We start from the raw sequence: 23,650 nt of genomic DNA, 5'->3' as shown, positions 1-23,650 counted from the left end.
TCTAACAAATGTCTAATAGACGTCAAAACATAGTCATCTTGGCTAAAACAAGGCTAAATTTGGACTGTCACTGAAACTCTAATAGATATCTATGAATAGGCCAAAACTAGACTAGTCAGCAGATAAACACAAATGAACAACTACACATAAAATCTGTATATTTGACTCGTCTAGTTTTGGGCTATTCTTAGTTGTCTATTAGATTTTCACAGACAGCCCAAGTTTAGCCTTGCTTTAGCCAAGCTGTCTACAATTAGATGTCTATTAAAGCTAACAATTGTCTAGCATACAATTGCTCACTGTTTGTTTAGTTTCAATCCATTGGAAAGATTGTGATTGGCATTCTGGCCAGTGTATTGATATCTGAAATAGAACTTAGATGTTAGACTTGACTCTCCAGAAGGAAGTGCTTGAAAATTAAATGGTTTGTAGAGCATAAAAATATTTAGAATTGTTTGAGGAATTTCAGAACAGTGCGGTTTAAAAGCATTGCAATGGAGTGGAGGTTAACTTCACTGGCATAAGAGAAGTGCAGGATAATGGTGCAGAAAGGATATATCTTTAACAACAAGAAAATGAGAAATGGGAGGAAAAGGGGAAAAACTGTTGGTTAGGCAGCAGTTGGACTGTTGGGACAGGCTATGTGCTATGGAGCCATCCTCCATCTGTCAACACAGGGAGTTGTGATTCTTGCATCAGCAGAGCAGGGCTCAGCATCAAGAGAAATGGGGTGAGGAGGGAGGGAAAGTGAGAGAGAGATTTTAACAGCAGCTAAATTCTCATCAGGCACGCTAGACTGAACGTCCCCTCTTCGAAGCAAAGCACGATAGACCAGTGAGGAGCATCTGCTCTGTGGCTTTGTTGCCTCTAAATAAAAGTGCACTACGACAGCTCTGGAGAAATCGTTGTCCATCTTTAGCTTGTAAATATTTTTTTTGTGGTACAGCCGTCACATATGGTTCATAAATGGACATGGTTCTTGCGTAATTGCCTGTAACCCACTACAGTTTAGACATAAATGAGACCTACTTAATTATGTATACACTCTTACAAATAAAGATTCTTTATTGGCATTGATGGTTCCATGAAGAACATTCAACATCCATTTACAAAAGACAATTCGTATTTTATATTTTTGAATGAAATCAGTGGTTCTTTTGAGGAATGTTTACAGATTATGTTCTGGTGTCTCTTTATGGGAAAAAAATCTTTATTTTTAAGAGTGTATGGTTATTGCATTTTTACATTTAATAGCAACTGAGCTTGGGAAATTTAGCTGTGCATTTCCGAAAACGTTACAGCAGTCTTTTTGTGTACTTGTCTAAATCTCCTCCCCTTTAAACTGCATGGCATGCAAGGTTGCCAAAGCCAAACTTTCGTCTTTCCATCAGCTTATTTTAAGATGAAAACACTTTCCATTTTTCAGTCAGACACGTTTCTGTTTCAGTTGACTCAACATTTACAATATTATTTCATTGTGTGTCATGGCTCTGTGTAGTTCAAACTGTTGGAGAACCGATTTTTGATGTTTTTTGGGTTGGACAATTCACACTTTTTAAAGTTTAAGTATGTTTCCCCAAAATCGAGCCAACAACTCCCTTCAAAAGCTTAGTGTACTAACTCTACAAAATAAAGAACAAGCACAGAGGGCTTTAAGCACGTAGGGTTTTGGTTTATATTACCTTAGGTGCGTTTGCCTTTTTTAACAGCAGATTTTCAGAATTGGCAGCCCATCTTGAGGTAATTTATTGTTTGTTTTCTCAACTTTTAAATTAAATTAATCTGAACCTTTGTCACTGTGCATTATTTGTTTAGTCATGTATCTTTAGCTGAAACATGAGGTTTTCCCAGTTTTGTAGGATGCTATTTAAAGAACATTTGTAATGTTATTACAACTGGTGCTTGGATATATGTTTGCAATGCATTATGCAGCAGGGGAGACTGGAACGCTTGTAATATTTTGTTTCAGTATTTATAACCCTCTTTTTTGGTATTGAGTCTCTCAAAAAGTAATATAATATTCCAATTTATGTCTGCTACAGTACAATTTAAAGCAGTTTACAAATAAATATTCCTGAAATAAATGAATATCTACAATGTCGCTGTTATAACCGACCCCAATATCGGATGTTTTTAACGCTAATTAAAAACATGGACATCGGTTTTCATATTTTGTCCGGGATTTTGTTCTATCTAATGAGCTTGTTAAAACATATGCCATCCACCCTTCATTGGTATTCATTTGAATTCACAACTATACATGTATAAGGCAAACCTTTACATGAATTAAAACGTGTTACAACCTTCTCTGTATTATTATTTTTTTCAAACAAAATGCTTACATGAATCTTGCATATCCAATTAATCGAGAACATGCTGATTCAGATTATATCAGTTCTGTCATTTCACGTTCATTAACATGATCACAAATCTCATTATAAGCCAGACGTGAAATTATATTTTCTCACCTCAAAATAGTGTAAAGATATAACGAAATTATAATTCAGGGAAAAACTGTTACAACTACTTCTGTCGCTTCAGAGGTTAGTGATCATGGTTGGTACTTATTCCAGTTGGTTAAACAAATGTTGTTACAACTAAATCCTATGTTTTGCTACTTTTGTTCTTATTGAAAACTATTTCTATCTATCTATCTATCTATCTATCTATCTATCTATCTATCTATCTATCTATCTATCTATCTATCTATCTATCTATCTATCTATCTATCTATCTATCTATCTATCTATCTATCTATCTATCTATCTGATGTAAGTCTCGTGATACATGCCTCGAGCTGAGAAAACTGCTTGAGGTAATGATTAAAGATTAAGAAAATTACCAGAGGAATTATGTATCTATCCACATTTACCCACACGTCTCGATAGGGGCCTTGTGCATAATACAGTTGATGTATATTCAGTGCTCGAGCTGGATTTGTCGTAATTGACACTCACGCGAGAACCAAGGAACAGCCCCCATCTGCTGGTAGGATCGTTCGTGTCTCACCCTCATCTATCCCTCTCTCACCGCGGCACTGCTGGGGCTTCAGGACGGCGCTCAGCGGCTCACGGTAAACCCCCATTTTTTTGTATAGCTTTGGTGCGTGAATATACTGTTTGACACGGTGAACAACATATTTGGATGCTTTGCAGAGTTTCGGAAAATATTGTTTATGCATAATTGATGAGGAAAGACCTTCAATTTAGCCTACACACACATACGTAGAGCTATGTATAGGGCAGGTGAACCAGGTAAAAGTTATTACGGGCGCATCAAATACGACGCAGGTTGCAAATCGAATTAAAGATGTATATTTGAGCTTGATTCGGTTTGCATAATATTTAGATATTAAGGTATTTCATTTAAATTGTATTATCTTGAATTGTGAAATAGTGGAAATAGCATATACCTAAATATGAATATCAGAGTTAATCTGTTCATTTTATCTATGTTTTCGTTTGAAAAATATACATTTGGTGATCTTGGAACAGAGCTGAGAGCAATTTTTAATATGTATAATTGACTATAAGTTGATTCGTATTTGTGTGTAAGAAATACAAAATGTTCGCGTGGAGCAGTATAATTAAGGATATCTTATTTAAATCTAAGTGAAAGCGCTTGATTTTTTCGATGATACATTTATTCTGAAGCAAACATTTTTAAAAGCAATTGCAAACGACACACAGACTGATTCGTATAACCTATGAGAATGTTGCATATGTAATGCATTTGAGATCATCACAATTTGACATGATTTCTGTTCGAGCAAATTAATTCACATAAAGCTTATTTATAGTATAGTCTCTGACAGATATTGTTTACTCTTCAAATAAATATTTCCTTTTGATTTGATACATTTAACAGAGACAAACATTTAACAGAGACAAACACACGCACGACCGAGAGCTGTAATTTCTAATTTTATCTTCAAAATTAGATTTCTCTATCTAGAAATGTATTCTAATTGGTCAAATAGTTAATGAATGTAGTTTGAGCGTGCATGGAGAGTCGAATAAATATTCTCAGCATAATTAAAACAACTAATAATTTGTAATGAACAGACAGAAGAAAATGTATAGCCTAAGGAAGCGTTGTCTGTCTAAACTAGAATTTAGATTTTATATGTAAATAATAAGAAAGATGATTGCAACAATCAAATCCCTTTCTAATATGCACATTTTATACATGGCCTATGTAAATTTAAAAACGCAATGCTTGTGCAGTTATTCATAATATAGGCCTAATTAAACAGCTTCGTGTAAATGAAGAGATGCATGAATGTCGCCTAATCTATTCTTCCTTTGATATTGTAACCATAACGAATAGTTGGATTAAGGTTGCTATCAATAATTTATTTTTTATTATTCTTAAATAGTTTTACGATCATCCCTCGTATATATTCGTACAGAAAAATAAATTGTGGCAATGGGATTCAATTGACGTTTGACATCTGAAAAATCAAAGAATGTAAACAACTGCTTATTCCTCCTCCCAACAGCATCGCTCCCCCTTCCCTCGCTTGCTCCTTTCTCTCTTTCTCCCGAAAACACACATGAAGAGAAAGACCATCATACACAGACACACACCTTTATGAAACATTCTGACAACTTTTTAAATTATGCCACCACTTTAGTCCATTTTAATTGTACATATATCATACAATGTACTTAAAGGATTAGCGTCTTTTATACTTTACATTAACCTGAATTCATGCAGTACAAGATATATATATATATATATATATATATATATATATATATATATATATATATATATATATATATATATATATATATATATATATATATATTAACTCCCAATAGCAGAAAAGAATATTACGTTATATATATATATATATATATATATATATATATATATATATATATATATATATATATATATATATATATATATATATATATATAACGTAATATTCTTTTCTGCTATTGGGAGTTAATTATGAATGACACTCGCGATAAACTAACAAGCAACTCTCTGACAATTTTCAAATACATTTTTCCAAGAAGACTCAAAACTACAAGAGAGGTCAGATGAAGTACAGTATTCACAGTCTCAATAATTTAACACTAATTTTAATTAGACGCATTTACAGACACTAAAACTACATGAGAAAAAATAAAAACCTAACAAAAAGTGTCACAACGTCTCTGAAAGGAACTAAACGTCCACACCAAGTGTTTTTAGTGTTCACAATCTCAATTAAACACTTATTTTAGCTACACGCATTTACAAAAGCTTAAAACTACATGAGAAAATAGAAGGCCTTGCAAAAAAATCAAAGTGGCAAAACACCAGTTAAAAAGGAAGTAAAAGGTCTATACCAAGTGCTTTCCAAGCTCGTGTTGCCCATCACCATCGGTTTGAAGAGAGAGTGACAGGTCTTTGTTGGTGAATAGAAATCAGTGGCATTGGAGAGAGGGAGGACTCCTCCTACCCAATTACCCAAGCTGGGCAGGCGTTTGCTCTCTTCACAAATAGGACACAGGATCTCTAACACACACAGTCCCAAACCCGACTTTCACGCATTCGGATCCTCAGTTGGAGATTGGGACTATCTGAAAACCCACGTTTAAAACATCCTCCAGACTTCAGTTTTGCCTTATATCATCCGGACTATACTTTTTTCTGACGCTGGAGAAAGTGGACTGGTTCTCCTGACTGTTCCTGCGCCGTCCATCAAATTCCACCGGCTTAATATTTTTGTAACACATTGATTGCATTTTGTTGTGAATCTGTTGGTGTAGATCCACTCGGATGTTTTAAGGATCCGGAAAGCTGTATATGGAAGTTGTGGGGTGCAAGGCGAAAGAAAGCAGTTGCACATTGCGTCCAGCAGCCATGCTTTTCCACGGCATCTCTGGGGATCATATTCAAGGGATCATGGAGGAGATGGAGAGGAGATCTAAATCGGAGTCTCGACTAGCAAAAACCGTCCAGATGAACGGACGGGAGACGGTAAGAATTTGTGTTTTGGCGTGCATTTTACGTTAAAGCAAATGTCAAACTCTCCCGTCGCTATATACACCTCATAGTTTGTAACCCACTTTTAAAAACGTAGCGAAAACATTTGTACGATTTTAAAACATTAGCAGGCCTCTGGAAACATGCAAAAAGTAATTACGGAGGATATCAAAAACATCTGAAATGCCTAAGAGTAACTATAAAGCATGAAGAGAGTTATATGCCAAAATTAAATTTCACATTTGAGCCAAAATCTACAGACATTTTATTTTATTTTAGCAGTTTCACAATATTCCTTATATTTATTTTAGGGGTAAGATGTCCAAAAACGACAAAAATAAGATCAATATGTTTTTGCCAAGCAAGTGACAAAATATTTAACAGTTAATAACCTGTAGGCTTGTATTAAATTTAATAATAATTTTTGTGATAAGAAATAGTCATTTTTCGTTAACTTTTTTTAAATTATATTTTAGACTAGGCACTCATTAAAAATGAAATCAAAGCACAGAACAAACAAAACATGCAATGTGTAGTTATGCATCATATCTAGTTTTGGTTTGATAATTGAGAAAGCTCACTCATAATTTTATTAAAAACATAAAAATAATAAATATACAGTTTCATTTAGTATGCTTTTGAATTTACTTTAAGTTCTATATCTATAATGGCAAACTCATTTACTGTGGTGTATTTTGATTAACGCCGAAACCTTTATTTACTCCACCAATTATGTTTTTTTTTTTTTTTAAAGACTATGCCCTCCATGAGCCCAGAGAAGCCTGCGCTGTGCGCCGGCTGCGGTGGTAAAATCTCCGACAGATACTACTTACTCGCCGTTGATAAACAGTGGCATTTAAGGTGTCTCAAGTGTTGTGAATGTAAACTGGCCCTTGAATCCGAACTGACGTGTTTCGCAAAGGATGGCAGCATTTACTGCAAAGAGGATTACTACAGGTAAGCATTAACTTTGAGGCTTAAATCTTGCGTTAGGCCTGTTTAGTAGGCCTAACTTTTTTTTCGAACACACATAAAGGCTGGTGACATCTGAGCTAGTGTAAGCCATTGACCCATATAGTGATCTTCAGTGATTAACTGACACGCCTAAATTAATCTAATAAACCTAATTAATTCATGCTCAGTGCGTCTATTTTTCTATTCAATTTTTAGCCAGTTGTTTTTTTTTAAGGAAAACGAATTATGTCAGACTATAGAAGATACAACCATTTTTCTAAATAAATGTACACATATATTAATAATAGCAAATGCGTGCATTTAAAAGATTTTGATTAATAAAAATATCTAAATTTCACGTGCACCCGCTTTTTATATGTTAAACGTATTTGTTAATGACATACTAAATGTTTTCATCAATCTATGTTTGATTGTAAATGGTGTGTGCTGTTCCAGAAGGTTCTCCGTGCAGAGATGTGCCCGCTGCCACCTCGGCATATCCGCTTCGGAAATGGTGATGCGCGCCAGGGACTCCGTGTACCATCTGAGCTGCTTCACCTGCACCACATGCAACAAAACACTGACCACGGGTGACCATTTCGGCATGAAAGACAACTTGGTTTACTGCCGGGTTCACTTTGAGACCCTTATTCAGGGAGAGTATCACCCTCAATTAAACTACGCTGAATTAGCGGCCAAAGGCGGAGGGCTTGCGCTGCCTTACTTCAATGGCACCGGCACGGTGCAGAAAGGAAGGCCACGAAAGAGGAAGAGTCCGGCGATGGGGATTGACATCGGCTCTTACAGCTCAGGTGAGATGTCAATTTACAGCTGCTCAGTGGCGTTGCTCACCATTTATTTTGGTTTATTTCTGAGTGTTCGTGTTCGTTTTGTTAGCGGAGTAATTTGATTCTTAATTCGAATCTTTCGGCTTTCGAAAAAGACGATCAGGACAAATTAATTCAATTAAACTGTTGTTCAAATAGATATCAATATTAGCCTACTTTTAAATGCAAAAGTCTAATAATTGTGTCAAGTGTCTTTATATGTTTGATTATAATATAAATGCATTCTCGGCTGTATTTTTAGAGTTTTCAGTTTGTGCAAAATTAGCCTACATTTAAAAAAAAAAAACGACATTATTAAAAATAAAAGTTATGTAGGCTACTGGCATCAGTTTCACGAACTGTCCTTTTTAATATCATAAAAGCTTTTTTATATAAAAAATATTTTTAATTATAATTATTTTTAGGTATTTTTTATCTTTAAACATTTTTTTTTGCTAAAAAGCTTATTTAGGCACCACAGACATCTTTAATGGCATTATTGTTAAAAAAACAACATTTAGTTCGTCCTGGCACATTTATTTTTAAGATAACGTGGGAGCGTTTTTGGGGGGAAAGTAGGACATTTTTAATATGTTACTTGCTCTGCGCAATTATGATCATTAATAATTGTTATAAGCTAACATGGCGTAAACCATGGCATGCATAGAATAAAGTCAATTTCATATACTAGCATGATATTGTTTTGTGTTGCTCTCGTAATGTTAGATATTAGTTGCTTCATGATTTCAAGTTTGACCATTTTGGTTACAAATGGTTCAATGTTGGTCTAGACAAATGGATCAGATGGATTAATTGGTGGTAAGGCCTTGGTCACCTTCAGTATCAAATCAACCAGTAGCTTAATCCAGCTACGATCTTCATAATCATCTTGATTTTTTGAGTTTAGTTTTTTTATGAGTGTTTGTGTAGTTTTTAGATGCCTGCACAACATAATTACTGAACTATTTAAAGTCACTGTCCCACTTTTGTTGATAATCCATTTCACTTCTAGTTCAGGTGAAAAGCTGTGTAATAATTGTCCCAATAGCAAATTTTATTCGTTATTTTACATAAATTATAATCATTTAAAATCCTTTAAAATATATTTAAATGTAAGTGTAATAAACGCTTCGCTCTATCGCGGATTACCCCAAAAACGTCCTGAATATTAGTTCACACTAAACTGCAGTAGACTACTGGCCTACATGCATAAGTATTGTGGTATTACAATTTACAAAAATAATACTATGCGTCTATCAGTGATGCTGTACGCTAATGTAAAGTGATTTTTCCTCTACGCTTGTCCATGTTTCCTCGTATTTTATTTCAGCAGGAACCCTAAACCAAATATCGCGCTTGCGTCTTGTTGACTATTGGGTCTGATTAATTATAGGCCTCGCTCATTAGTGCGTCATCAAACATCTAATTTGAAACTCTCCAAGGACTGAACCCGTGACCCAGCCCCACGTGCGAGAATCACAGCAATGTAGATCCCTCGCCTACAGGCCCATATTTGCCCTCATAATACCAGTCATTATTTCTCATCTCTCGCTTTTATAAAAAAAGAAATCTCCTTTTTGAATTCGGACGCACGTCACAATGCATCCCCGCTGCGCCTGTTTTGTTTTGGCTGTTACAATTACTGTCTGCTTGGAAAAAATGTGGCTTTGTATGCCAAGTTTCTGCCGTTCTTCATGAATGGAGAGAAATAAGGGTAATCTGCCTGTTAATTGTTCTCCGTTAATTGAATGTGACGTCGGAATCTCTGGCTCTCAAGCAGCTCCGATTCAGCCATTTGAAGGTCATTGCTGTTCTCAGGACACAAGCGCGCGCACGTTTACAGCAGTTAGCTACTTTTACGCACATCAATCCCACTTTAAATTTCGCTTTTCTTGACACTAACATGTTGTGAAGTTTGTAATATTTTATCAAGCTGTAGTTTGTCTTACAAAATTAAATGGATGTCGGATGTAATAATGTCATGTTATTGATGACTGTGGACTATTTTAGATTATAGTAATTTCGTTATTATTATTATTTAATTATTTAAAGTATTTTGTACTCGTGTAAAGTTATTCTTTTATATTTACCTTTATTATTATTAATATTATCATAATCTTTAGTTATTTTTTGTTCAGTGTGCATGTTGCATACGTGATCAGATTTATTTTACATTCACAATTAGTCTATAATTAGTTTTAAACCCGTTTTGCATTTTAAAATTATATGTAATTTGTTTTTCCACAGCATTTTAGATTTTTACATTAGTTAAAAAGACCCAGCAGGACTTGTTGCATAGATATTTGCAGATAGAGACCTCTTGTGGCAAAAAATAAATCTGGACCGTAAAGGAAAATCATTTTGCTCCTTTGATACCTTTATAAATTCAACATGTAAAATTCTAATCTGTTTTTATTGCTGCAAATACACACATAAACGGTCATCGTTCGAATTAATAACCACATGAATAAAACGGAGCAGCGATTTAACATGTCCCACAGCTGACACGTGGCGATTAAATAATTGGAGCTATTCTTGGCATAAATTTGGTATTAATGGCTATATTTATTTAAACGCCATAAATTATCAAGTACAGTAATATAAGATGCCATATAGGTGACGCTGTTCATCCTGGCTAATATCTTAGATGATTATTTAATTTCTACATATTATTTTAAAGCAAACATTCCTTGTTCTGAAATTAAAGTGTGTATAAATGCATTTAGTGGGTAATCGAATTTTTGTGTTTTTATGATTTAGCAAAAATTAGGGCTGAATTTAAACACGGTTGTGATCAATTTAATGCTTTTTAGTGATAAAGGTTCTTCATTGATTAGATAATGAAATTCAAAAACTTTATAATGAAACATGGTTGTTTAGAGTGATAAAATGTTCATCTTGTGTATTCAAACATTGACAAAACATGAGAGCAAAGCTTTATAGTTTCATCTTGCACTGTATTTTAATCACCAATGTCTGGTCTGAACACTCATATTCACATTAAATATCATTTTGATCTTTGACAATAATCTAAATAATTCTCATTGCTTTATTTTCGCCCAATTTAGGTTGTAATGAGAACGATGCGGACCATTTGGATCGGGATCAGCAACCCTACCCTCCTTCCCAGAAGACCAAGCGCATGCGTACATCATTCAAACACCATCAGCTTCGCACCATGAAGTCCTACTTTGCCATTAACCACAACCCCGATGCCAAGGACTTAAAACAACTCGCCCAAAAGACAGGACTGACCAAGAGAGTTCTTCAGGTAAGAGTCGCCACACAGTAGACTCCATTTCACATCCAAACCGACACTTTTCATTGCACCCTTTGAGTTTCTGTTTGAAATCCATCCATCATTTTTTGATCATGTAGTTGCGGTTTAAATTTCAGAGGCTTAATTCAAGGGGCAATACTTATGCACCGAAAAAGAAAATCCATTAGGGATATTAATTTGGAGCATGGTCCATGTTTTTCAGTAGAATCCCTAGCAAAAGCAGAGGCCTTGTAGAGCCTTTCGATTCACTTTGGCATTGTTTAGTAGTGATTATCTTTGTGATGTTAACCCTCATAACACATTCTAAATATGTATTCTGTGTATGCATTCCAGGTCCGTTTGTTTCTGTAAAACAAATTTCTGCTTAACTTTAAAACTGAAAACGTAACATTTTATTTAAAAAAATCTTAGTTATTAGCAAATGTGTTAAAAGTGCAATGATACAATGTTATTACCATTTAACTACAATGTAATTGTACCATTTACCTTTTTATTAAAGTAAAGTGTGAAAATTCTATTAAATATATATGTATATACAGTTAAAGTTAGAATTATTAGCCCCTTTAATTTTTATTTTTAAATAATTTCCAAATGAACATAGCAAGGAAACTTTCACAGTATGTCTGATAATATTTTTTTCTTCTGGAGAAAGTCTTATTTGTTTTATTTCGGCTAGAATAAAATCAGTTTAAAATTTTTAAAAATCCATTTAAAGGTCAAAATTATTAGCCCCTTTAAGCATTTTTTTTTGTGAAAGTCAACAGAACAAACCATCATTATACAATAACTTGTCCTTTTTTTACCCTAACCTGCCTAGTTTACCTAATTAACCTAGGCAAGCCTTTAAATGTCACTTTAAGCTGTATAAAAGTATCTTGAAAAATATCTAGTAAAATATTATTTATTGTCATCATGACAAAGATAAAATAAATCAGTTATTAGAGATGAGTTATTAAAACTATTATGTTTAGAAATGTGAAAAAATCTCTCAGTTAAACAGAAATTGTAGAAAAAAGTAATCAGGGGGGGCTAATAATTCAGGGGGGCTAATAAATCTGACTTCAACAATATATTGTTCATTAATTATGAGAAATTGATTACTTATTGTACGGTATTTATAAAAACATATACTACGATAATTACTCTTATTAACCTATTGGAATGAATGGAACTGAAATAATTTCTATCTAATGAAATGAAAACACATATTTAGTTCTACCAGAATAAATTAAATTTGTTTTAAATAAAAAAAAAACATTTAAAACAAAATAATTGAACTTTTTTAAGGAAACGCAATTTGATAGCCTGCAATATGTGTATCTTTATATGTTTTTTCAGAAATAAAGTCATGTTCAACATAACCTGAAGGTCAAACATGCAACAATTATTAAAAAAAATCAGTAAAAAAAAATAATTGGTGTCTATTTTAAAGCATGTTCAGTTCCATACTAAAAGCTTTGAATGCAACTTTTAGATTTATATCCATGTTAGAACGGACCTGAATGCGTTATGAGGGTTAAAAGTTTTGACTTGCAAGTATAGGCAGAAATATGATAGTAATTGGAAGCATAGCACAAAACGAGTAAAGACACTGGGATTGGTTTGCAGGTTTGGTTCCAAAATGCACGGGCCAAATTCAGAAGAAACGTTTTGCGGCAGGAGAATGGGGGTGTTGATAAGGCTGACGGCACGTCACTTCCGCCGCCCTCTTCCGACAGCGGTGCTCTGACCCCACCAAGCACGGCCACCACACTAACTGACCTGACCAATCCCTCTATCACCGTAGTAACTTCAGTCACCTCTAGTTTGGACAGCCACGAATCTGGGAGCCCCCCACAAACTACCTTGACAAACCTTTTCTAACACGGAGTTGCTTTTTTTGTCTTTATCCCCCTTTATTTCCAGATTCTATTTTTATTTTCCACGAAAAAACGAAAAACAGCAACAACAAAAAAACCTTTTGGTGACCACCAGAAAGACTTTGGAAATGTAAGACGAGACCTACTAAATGTGTAGCATTTGCAACCGCGTGGCAGCTGAGTTTGTAGTACTTGTCAATGATTTGTTTTTTGTTTTGTGATCTGGACAATAATTTTATACGTTTAATTTATTTAATTTGAGTTTCTGTTAGACATATCAGTAAAACAAAGATGAACGAGACCCACTTTTTATGAAGCGTCATTAATTACTATGCTATAACGTTGTAATGAATCATTTGATACAATGTATTTATTATGTAGACACGTGTATTTAGATTTTGCTTTAATCTGTAATCAATTTCTGTAAATTCATCTGTAATTACACAAAATGTATCCAATATCAGTAGCTGCAAAATTGTTTTGCGATACAGCATGAACATTATAAATACATTGTACCTAATATATAGATGCAAATGCATAGTATTTGAAGACACTTTATATAAAGTGGGACAGAATTTGTTAGCATACAGTACATGGTATTGCATTATTTGCTTATTGCATATATGTTCAAGTTTAACCCGGGACATTTTTGTTCATGTTTCCCTTGAGCTCAAATGCCAAGTGGATGCTGTAAGCTCAATTTTGGTCAATATTGTCACTGACGCTGGACTGTAATGTCGATAATTGTTTGAAACGTTACCACCTAATTTGTCACAGTGTGGTGCGAATAGGATCACACACTCCTAAAAATAAAGGTTCAGGGTCGTAGAAGAATAATATTTGGCTCCCTTTAAGGAAACGCTCCCTACACTGTAAAAAATACAGGGTTCCATACAATTCCTTCATGTTGTCCCAACACAAATTGATTAAGTTAACTTAACACTTTTAACAAATTTTTGTGGATTGAACATAAAAATATTAAGTTATCCCAATGAAATCTCAAGAATTGTGTTGTTTCAGCTCATTTTAAATAAGAAGTTTAAACGAGCAATATACCTATATATGTTTGAGTGTAAGTAAACAAATGTTATTAGTGCAAAGAACATTTAAAAAAAATCTAAGTAACCTTTTTAACTGTAAAATATAATAGAAGAGCCATTTTTGGTTACCCCAAAGAAACTTTTAGCAAAGAACTAGTTTGAGGAACGTTTTTAAAAATGGATGTTCTTCATGCTTAACATTCTGCCAATAAAGAACCTTTAATTTTAGGAGTATCGAGTGGCCTGGATTTGTTTTTTTGGGCTTCAACTAGTTGAAGTACTGTTCTGAATTGACAACAACAACTGTTCTGAATTGAGATATCCAACACTCAGTGACAATATGGTGCCCAGTAGGAAGCGTTCTGAGTGATTTGTGAATGCTAAGCAGGAAGTTAATTAGGAACGACACACATCACCCCATTTTATTCTGGTTTTCCCCCCTGTTATTTTTCAATGTTTTGCCACCGGACAAACCAAAAAAAAAAGAAGAAAAAAAAGAAAAAGCAAATCCCAATTGCAGCTCAAGTGCGAGATGTTTGGGTGGCTCCTCGCTTTCCTTGTGTGAAGACAAATTTGTTCTGTTGTAGAACAAAGTGGTACACTAGATCTACTTCATGAAGTAGATGCTTAACTCAGTTCTACTATGTGCCTTATGCGACTTGGAAGAGAGTTTGTGAAATTCAGGAGATACATGTTTGTTTGTTAAATGATTTCCATCCTCGGAACGCCTCACTAGTTTTGTACTGTTCTGTTTTTCATCTGATTTTCTTTTCGTTTTTTTTTTCTGAAGATCTTTTTTTAATGGTGTATTCTGTTACAAGGGGGCGGCGATGTCATAGAAGGCAGTTGTGCACTCTTTCAGAACTAGTTGGAGAATCATATATATATTGATCTTCGTGTTAATAGTACAGTACGTGTTCTATCAAGATTGTCCATGTTTCCTTGTTTCTTGAAAAAAAAGATGGTGTATAGAAACTATTTCCCCTTAAATATTTATGGACCAAACAGTTGTTATATCTTATTAAATTTGTGTGAATAAAACTACTTTGCTTTACCAGCGTTTTATTTTTCATTACACAAACCATTTTATTTGTGTGTGTGTGTGTTGCTTTCAGATTTAAACTTCTTCTCACAACCAAACAAAAATGACAGATCGAACCTTGTCTTGCTTTCATTCTGACATCGATTTCAGACTATATTCTGTTTCTGTTGTTAAAGTAATGCCCCATGGATTTGACCCAAAGCCCTGTAGTCAAGAAAAGATGCTTTTTAATGCATGAACATGGCTACTTTTTTCACAGAAATGCCAGCTTAGAAAGATCTTTTTTTTTTTTTTTTTGAAAAACTAGTAAACATAAACCTCTCAAAGCAAGGTTGCTCTGTAGTTTAATATATTGTTACTTTATGATTTTTTTTCAGGGAGAACAAATCTTGGGGCATTACAGCCATACTTCACGACGTTTGAAAATTCCCTAAAGTATTAAAAGAAGCTTTGATCGGAATTCTTCACCATTGAAGACAAAGACAGTATTAGGATCAGATTTTAGTCATTTCAAATCTACCAAAAAAGAAAATGATGTATTCCAAAATCTTTTTGTTTTTCCTCTTTAAAAAACATCCTGAATGATTAAAAGCCTTCTTCCACAACAAATGGGATATTTTTTGTGACTGTAATGAGGCCAAAAGGCAAACTAAGCTGTACAGTATTGTAGATACGTAACAGAGCAACCTTGCTCCAAGAGGCGACTGCAGGAGACGGATCTACGCACGCATGCATGTCTACACACACACATATACACAAACTACCTTGTAATTCTGCTTGCTGTAAAACATTCCTGTGCAACAAATGTCACTTATCATGAACGCACAGCCTTCCTAAAACTTGGCAGGAAAATGTCCGACCAGGAGAAGCTGGAAAGGAACACCATATGGCTGTATTTAAAATACAAGTTATAAGAGAGAAAGAAAAAAAAAGAAGAGAAAATTCTGCATGCACTTCTCATTGTTGACGGCTATTTCAGATGGATATTATTTCATATTGATGTTTCATTTGTTGTCTGTTGTGTACTTAAAGGAGTTTTCTTGTAAATTCAAACCTTACCGACAAAATCGACAGTTTAAATACGTAAACGCATGCTTGATTTGACAACAAAAACTGTTTATCTTAGGAAAAAACATTTGGGTTTACTGCTTTTCATAGTAATACATTCTTGTGGTGTTAGTTTAAAAACAAATATGAATGAATAAATAAAATAAAGAAGGGAAATGATCAGATTTCACTGTCGGTGTTTTAAAATGTTTTGTTGAATTGTAACTATCCTGAAATAAAGATTGTGTAAAGTCTGAGGGGAAAGAAAGGCCACATGGGGGCCTAGTAAACACTGAAGTGTTGAATTCCTGCTATGCCAGACGTGTCAATGAAGCTTTGCGCCGGATGACCACAAAACCTAATTCTTTTCAGTCTGTGGGCAATTTCTTCATAAAAAAAATAAAAAGCTTAGTCGGGCAGACTAAAATGCGCTTTAAACACTGAATCTGACTGATTTCAACAGTTAAATTAGGTAGAAATGCACACTGTACTACTATAAAATCTAAAATGTGAAAGTAAATAAAGCTGGGTTTAAGTCATCAGGCTGGGAAAGGAGACCTTGAGATCAAAAAGAGGATTTTTTTTACACACTCGGAGGAGTGGAATGGTCAGCGTAACCAGAAGCTAACAGGAAGACTGATGCTGTCCTCCCTTCAGAAAACAAAACACAAGGAGACACACTGCATGAGGAATCAGGAAGGTTTGTGAGAATTGTGTTTACATGTGCATGCTCTCGGTTTATGTCACAAAAACGTAAAAAAATAAAATAAAATTAAAAAAAGCAACAAATTAAAAATAATTAAGCTATTAAAAGGATGATTCACTCAAAAATTAAGAAGATGCTGTCTTTGTGAATTCATCCTCATGTTGTTATTAAGTTCTTCTATCACAGTTGTCTTCTAATAAATGGTTGCACATCATAACATCTCAAACCATGTTTAGCTTCATTTAAGTCTGCAATTAAAAGTCATTAATTTTAATATTTCTTACATTATTTCATGCTAATGTTAAATAATTATGCTGCTAAAACTTGTAAAAAAAATACACAAGGATATTTCAGTGTCTGGGATGGAATTCAATTCACAAAATTGCTTTTGTATGAGGAGAATGTACAGTTGAATAAACAGTGGCCAATAATTCAGGGGGCCTAATAATTCTGACTTCAATTGTGTGTGTATGTATGTGTGCGTGTGTGTATATATATATAATCACACACACACACACACACACACACACACACACACACACACACACACACACACACACACACACACACACACACACACACACACACACACACACACACACACACACACACACACACACACACACACACACACACATATATATATATATATAGTTGAAGTCAGAATTATTAGCCTCCCTTTGAATTTTATTTTCTTCTTTAACAGATCAAGGGAATATTCACAATATGTCTGATAATATTTTTTCTTCTTAAGAAAGTCTTATTTGTTTTATTTTGGATAGAATATAAGTAGTTTTCAGTTTGTTTGAAACCATTTTAGGGTCAAAATTATTAGCCCCTTTAAGCTATTTATTTTTTCCGATAGTCTACAGAACAAACCATCGCTATACATAAACTTGTCTAATTACCCTAACCTGCCTAGTTAACCTAAATAAACCTTTAATTTTAACTTTAAGCTGTATAGAAGTGTCTTAAAAATATCTAGTCAAATATTATGTGCTGTCATCATGGCAAAAATAAAATAAATCAATTAGAAAAGAGTTATTAAAACTATTATGTTTAGAAATGTGCTGAAAAAATGTTCTCTCCATTAAACAGAAATTGGGGGAAAAAATGAACAGGGGGTTTAATAATTCAGGGGGCCTAATAATTCTGACTTCAACTCAACTGTATATATATATATAGTGTGAACTAAATTAAATGTTTTGATGGTCTTAATTGCATGTTGTTTACGATTAAGTGAAAAAGTAATACAGTTTAAATTGAAGTTAAAGTGTACTGCTGAATGTATTACAAACATTTGTGTATAACTAAAGTACACTTTAATGTTACTTCTGATGAGGTATTTAAAAAAAAGTTCAATTTAGTATAGTTTAAAATAAATAAATGGTACAAATGTATTCATCTGATTGTTCTATAGTACATCAATCAACATAAATATATGTGTACATATTGTGTAATATATTGTATGTGTTACTTTAACGAATGACACAAGTATAAAACAATGCACTGTTTACATTTTAAATTTTTTCATTCATTCATTTTCCTTCGCCTTAGTCCCCTATTTATCTTTTCTAGCATATTAGCACTATTCCAGCATATGTTTTACATTGATGGTGCCCTTCCAGTCGCAACCCAGTACTGGGAAACACCCATACACACTCTCATTTACACACACACATACACTACAGCTAATTTCGCACATGTCTTTGGACCGAGGGGAAACTGAAGCACCCAGTGGAAACCTACGTGAATACGGGAAGAACATGCAAACTCCACACAGAAATGCCAACTGGCTGTGAGGTGACAGTGCTAACCACTGAGCCACCGTGCCTTTTTACCATTTTTTTTACCTTATTACAAAGTGTATTTCTCAAAACCGCGTTAAAATCATGTACAGCAATATAAGATGAGTTTCTCTGGATTCACTAGATTTAAAATATTATTATTTGCTTTATTCTATAAAGGTCTGATACATATTTGAATTTCCGATCAAAATAATATGTTTTTTTATTTTGTTGCAGAAAATGACAATTAATCAGAATAACAAATGTTTTCATTTGCTGTTGTTGAAAAATCAGGGTTATTCCAGCAATTATTCATTTCAAAGTTATTTATTATTTTGAACAATTATACAATATAACGAAAATAATAACATTATTGTTATTCTGAGCAATTGTCATTTTATGCTCTAAATGACAGTGAGCAAATTTTGAAATGTCATCAGTAATTTACAGTATAAAACAAAAATAATGTTTTACTCATGTTTCCCAGTATTGGGTTGCAGCTGGAAGGTCATCCACAGCTTAAAACATATGCTGGAATAGATGGCGGTTCATTCCACTGTGGCGACCTCTGAAATAAAGACTAAGCCAAAATAAAATGAATGCATTTTTTACTCAAACACACACACACACACTTGTACATGTATATTTATGGGGACTTCCTATAGATGTAATGTTTCTTATATGGTACAAATTGTACATTCTTTCCTTCCAACCTAACCCTACTCCAAAACCCAATCCTCACAAGAAAAAAAATCAGATTTTTTTTTTCATTTTTAAAATATTTAATTTCCTTGTGGAGACAAAAAAAAATCCCCACAAAGTATTATTTATTTGACGTGAGGAATACAAAGTACACTACTTAACACACTATTTTAAAGTGCTCTAGTTACCGTGCAACTATTCATTTAATTGCTGAGTAATATTAATTAATGGCATGTACATTGCATTACTATATGGTTAGTTATATAACTATATAGTAAGTACATGGAACTTGTAACAAGGACAACTTAAAATAAGGCGTTATCTGTTTTTTTTTTTATGGTATTCAGATTACATGTACATCTTTATTAAAGTTATACTCTTTTACATGTAAACCATTGCACACTTCTCCCCTGGTCTGTTAACTTATCAGGCTATATACAGCTTGTAGGCCATTAAGGTCCCAGATCAGTTTGTTTTGTCTGTCCCTCGGTCTCGCTGCAAATCAAAAGGTGATCGTGTTTCTGTTTTGCAGCCTGCAACAGTCTGCAACAGTCTCCCTCTGAATATTATGATTTCTCCATCATTGGATGCCTTTAAATGTAAACCTAAAGACTTATTTTTACTCCCTTGCCTTTGAGTGGTACATGCACGCTATTTCTTATCTGTATTTTAGTATTACATATATATATTTCCTTTTTCTCATATTTTTAATACAAGTTATATATATATATATATATATATATATATATATATATATATATATATATATATATATATATAAATTTATTTTATAAAATTAATTTTTATTATTTTATTGTAAAGCACTTTGCATCAACTATGGTTTTGTAATATTGTGCTCTATAAATAAAGTTTGCCTTGTCTTGCCTTGCCTTCTTTGCATTCATTCATCCATTAATTTTCCTTAGGCTTAGGGCTTAGGGCTTAGTCCCTTATTGATCAGAGGTCACCACAGCTGAATGAACCGCCAACTATTTCAGCATATGTTTTACACAGCAGATGTCCTTCCATCTCCAACCCAGCACTGGAAAACACCCATTCACACACACACTCATACACTACTGTCAATTTAGTTTATTCAATTCACCTATGTGGAGCACCCGGAGGAAACCCACATGAACACAGGGAGAACATGCAAACTCCACACAGAAATGCCAACTGGCCAAGCTGGGACTCGAATCAGCTACCTTCATGCTGTGAGATGACAGTGCTAACCACTGAGCCACCATGCCGCCTGTACTTACTCTGTTAAATCTATTCCATTGCTCACTTTTATTGTTCAACTGACCAACATGCAGATTAATCCACACCACTTTATAGACTGAACCCAGTAGAAATGGCTGTCTGTTGCAGGCTGTTACAGTGCCTCTCTATACTCTCACTCTACTTGCCAGCTGTGTATCTGTGTCTCTTTTGAGTAATTGTAGTCAATCGTGATGTGTAAGTGAAACAGAACTCCATTAAGTCTCCCGAGCCATGAAAGAGAAAGCTCTGAGCAATAAGCCGATCCTGTGGGGATTCTCAGTGGTGTCTCTCTAGTGTATATCTGTGGTTCAGAACACGGGACGGTGTGTAAACAGCTGATGTGTGTGATGTGGACTCAGGTGCTCGTGTGACTGACACGCAAGAGTGAGCCGGAGAGCGACACACACACACACACATACACACACGGACAGGTACATCGCACATACACTGCTGAGACGAGAAGCCTGTTGTCAGATGATGTGTACAGTCAGCCTGGCACCCTTGTGTGTGTGTGTGTGTGTGTGTGTTTCCAGACAGTGGCAGTTCCACACCAGCACCTTTTATCCCTGGAAAGTATGCATATCACTGCCTCCTACTCTGTCAAAAGTGCATGCTCATGTAGCGGCCTGCAAAGAAAACATACACACACATGCACACACACACACACACACACACACACACACACACACACACACACAGAGACTCTATGACCCTGAGCTGCAGCAGATGCAGGAAAAACGCATCAGAGATCTTTGAACATCAAGTTCAGAGGTCAGTGACTTACATGTATGTCGGGTAAGTAGGTGGAAGCTAGCAGATTTATACTGGTACACACACCCATTACTAGCACACTGTAAGAAAATAGGTGCAGAAGCTGTAACCTTTTAAAAAAGTGCAAATTTTACCTAAACAAATTGGTAACCTAAAAATACTAAGTAGTAACTAAAGTGTTCATATTATTACGTAAAAAGTACAACATTGTAGGTATCAATCAATCAACTGATCTGTCTATTGTTAGATAAATCAACTAATCAATCAACATATATTGTTTATAACAGTGGTTCTCAAACTGTGGTACGTGTACCACTAGTGGTACGTAGGCCTCCTTCTAGTGGTACTCGGAGGAATGAAATATGTCATGTACATGCTAAACACATTTAAAAAAATTATCAAAAACGATCTATATAATATGCCATATATATATATATATATATATATATATATATATATATATATATATAGCCTATATTTCTGAGGTAATCTGCCACGTTTTTTTTTTAAGTGTGCAGAGGTGTAGCTGCTTTACTGGGCCTACTATTGTATTTCAATACTGCTCATTTTGGTGGAGAGATACTTGGAGAGATTTTTTTTTCTGAGGTGGTACTTGAGGAAAAAAGTTTGAGAAACACTGGTTTATAAGGTAAAAATGTAAAACTTAAAATGATAATATATATATATATATATATATATATATATATATATATATATATATATATATATATATATATATATATATATATATATATATATATATATATATATATGTATATTACTTTTTACTTTACAAAACAAATGTAATATATTAATATATTAGGTTTCAAGTGTATCAAGAATTTACAATTTCCATTTGGAAACTGCTAATAGATGAAATAAATACTAAATACTCAGCCTAATATCACAAGAAAATGTAAGTATTTTACGTTTTGGCAGTTTAGTGGCAAATTCAGTGGCAGAGTTCAGTCGTACAAAATTGTACGATTTTAAAAAAGGAGGCGTCGCACCTAAACCCACCACTAAACCCAACCTTCATCGGGGGATGAGCAAATCGTACTAAAATGTATGAATAAGATCGTACGAATTTGTACAAATTAGCCACTAAATGAAAAAGTTACGAATTGCCGTGAGATTGTGTTGAAATTCTATTAGTACAAAAATCTACACAATAATGTTAAAAAACAGAGAATTAAGTAAAATGTAGTTTGTCTAGATCAGCGGTGGTCAAAATGAGGTCTGGATACCTCAAGTTGGCTGCAAGGAAGTGCTGAGAGACAAAGCTAATAATACCAAATAATAATATTATTAATAATAATACTAATAAGAAGAAAATAAAAATGCCCTTCCAGCTGCAACACATCACTGGGAAACACCCATTCACACTCATACACTACAGCCAGTTTAGCTTACCCAATTCACCTATAGAGGATGTCTTTGGGCTTGTGGGGGAAACTGGAGCACCCAAAGGAAACCCATGTGAACATGGGAAGAACATGCAAACTCCACACAGAAATGCCAACTGACCCAGCCGGGGCTCAAACCAGCGACCTTCTTGCTTTTGGGGGATTGTGCTACCCACTGCGCCATCGTGAAACTAAAAAGCTACACAGTAATGTAAAATAAATATCACAGTGAATTAAGTAGAATTATTTAGTCTAGATCAGCGGTGGTCAAAATGAGGTCTGGATACCTCAAGGGGGCTGCAAGAGAGTGGTGAGAGACAAATAAGAGATATAAATAAATACCTAATAATAATTCTATTAATAATAAGAAGAATAAGACCAACAATAAGATCAAATAAATAATCAAACATTTCATTAAAATAAATAAACACATTAATCGACATTGCTAAAAAGAAACAAATAAACAAACATTTGATTAAAATTATTGAATAATTGTATTTATACGAATCAATACAAAATAAATGGTCAAAATAATTTGCCAAATGTGATTAAAATTAATACAACTTTGTTTAAAACAAATACCTGCACTGTAAAACCCAACAGTCAACTTAATCAAATTAAATAAGTGTAGGTAACTCAAAACTGAATGAAAGTTTATTCTACTCATTTGAAATGAGTTTTGAACTCAGTGTTAAAGGTAATGAGTTCATTAAATACCTCATTACTTCAACTTAAATGAAGTAAGTTCACAGAACTCATATAGATTCGGGTTTTTTTTACTCAAATGGTTTGTTGCAATTGGTTTCCTTAAACGGTTTGAGTTGCCTTAACTTGTTGGGTTTTACTGTGCTCAAATTTCTTCATTTACTCTAATGGATTAAGTTTACAGTACTTATTAGAATTAGTTTTAGAACTTAAATGCTTTGTTGCATTCAGATTCCTCAAATGGTTTGAGTTACCTTAACTTTTTGGGTTTCACAG

The 23,650-nt window shown here is 34.0% G+C and overlaps 1 protein-coding gene and 1 long non-coding RNA gene across 10 annotated transcripts in view; one reads left to right on the top strand and one right to left on the bottom strand.

Moving 5' to 3' along the window:
• LOC147831578 (uncharacterized) overlaps positions 1-23,650 on the bottom strand; it is a 34,839-nt gene that overhangs the window by 3,649 nt on the left and 7,540 nt on the right. The gene's annotated exons all lie outside the window — the stretch shown is intronic.
• On the top strand, positions 2,943-16,219 carry lhx9 (LIM homeobox 9). Of its 8 annotated transcripts, none has more exons than XM_087302718.1 (6): positions 2,943-3,073; positions 5,769-5,979; positions 6,740-6,942; positions 7,399-7,751; positions 10,835-11,037; positions 15,365-16,219. In XM_087302718.1, exons 2-6 carry the CDS (start codon positions 5,806-5,808, stop codon positions 15,419-15,421), a joined length of 990 nt encoding a protein of 329 aa, XP_087158844.1. In that variant the 5' UTR covers positions 2,943-3,073; positions 5,769-5,805; the 3' UTR covers positions 15,422-16,219.

Source organism: Danio rerio, chromosome 22, assembly GCF_052040795.2.
Source record: "Danio rerio strain M-AB ecotype USA chromosome 22, GRCz13ab, whole genome shotgun sequence".
NCBI lineage: Eukaryota > Metazoa > Chordata > Actinopteri > Cypriniformes > Danionidae > Danio > Danio rerio.
This window is presented reverse-complemented; position numbering and strand designations above follow the sequence as displayed.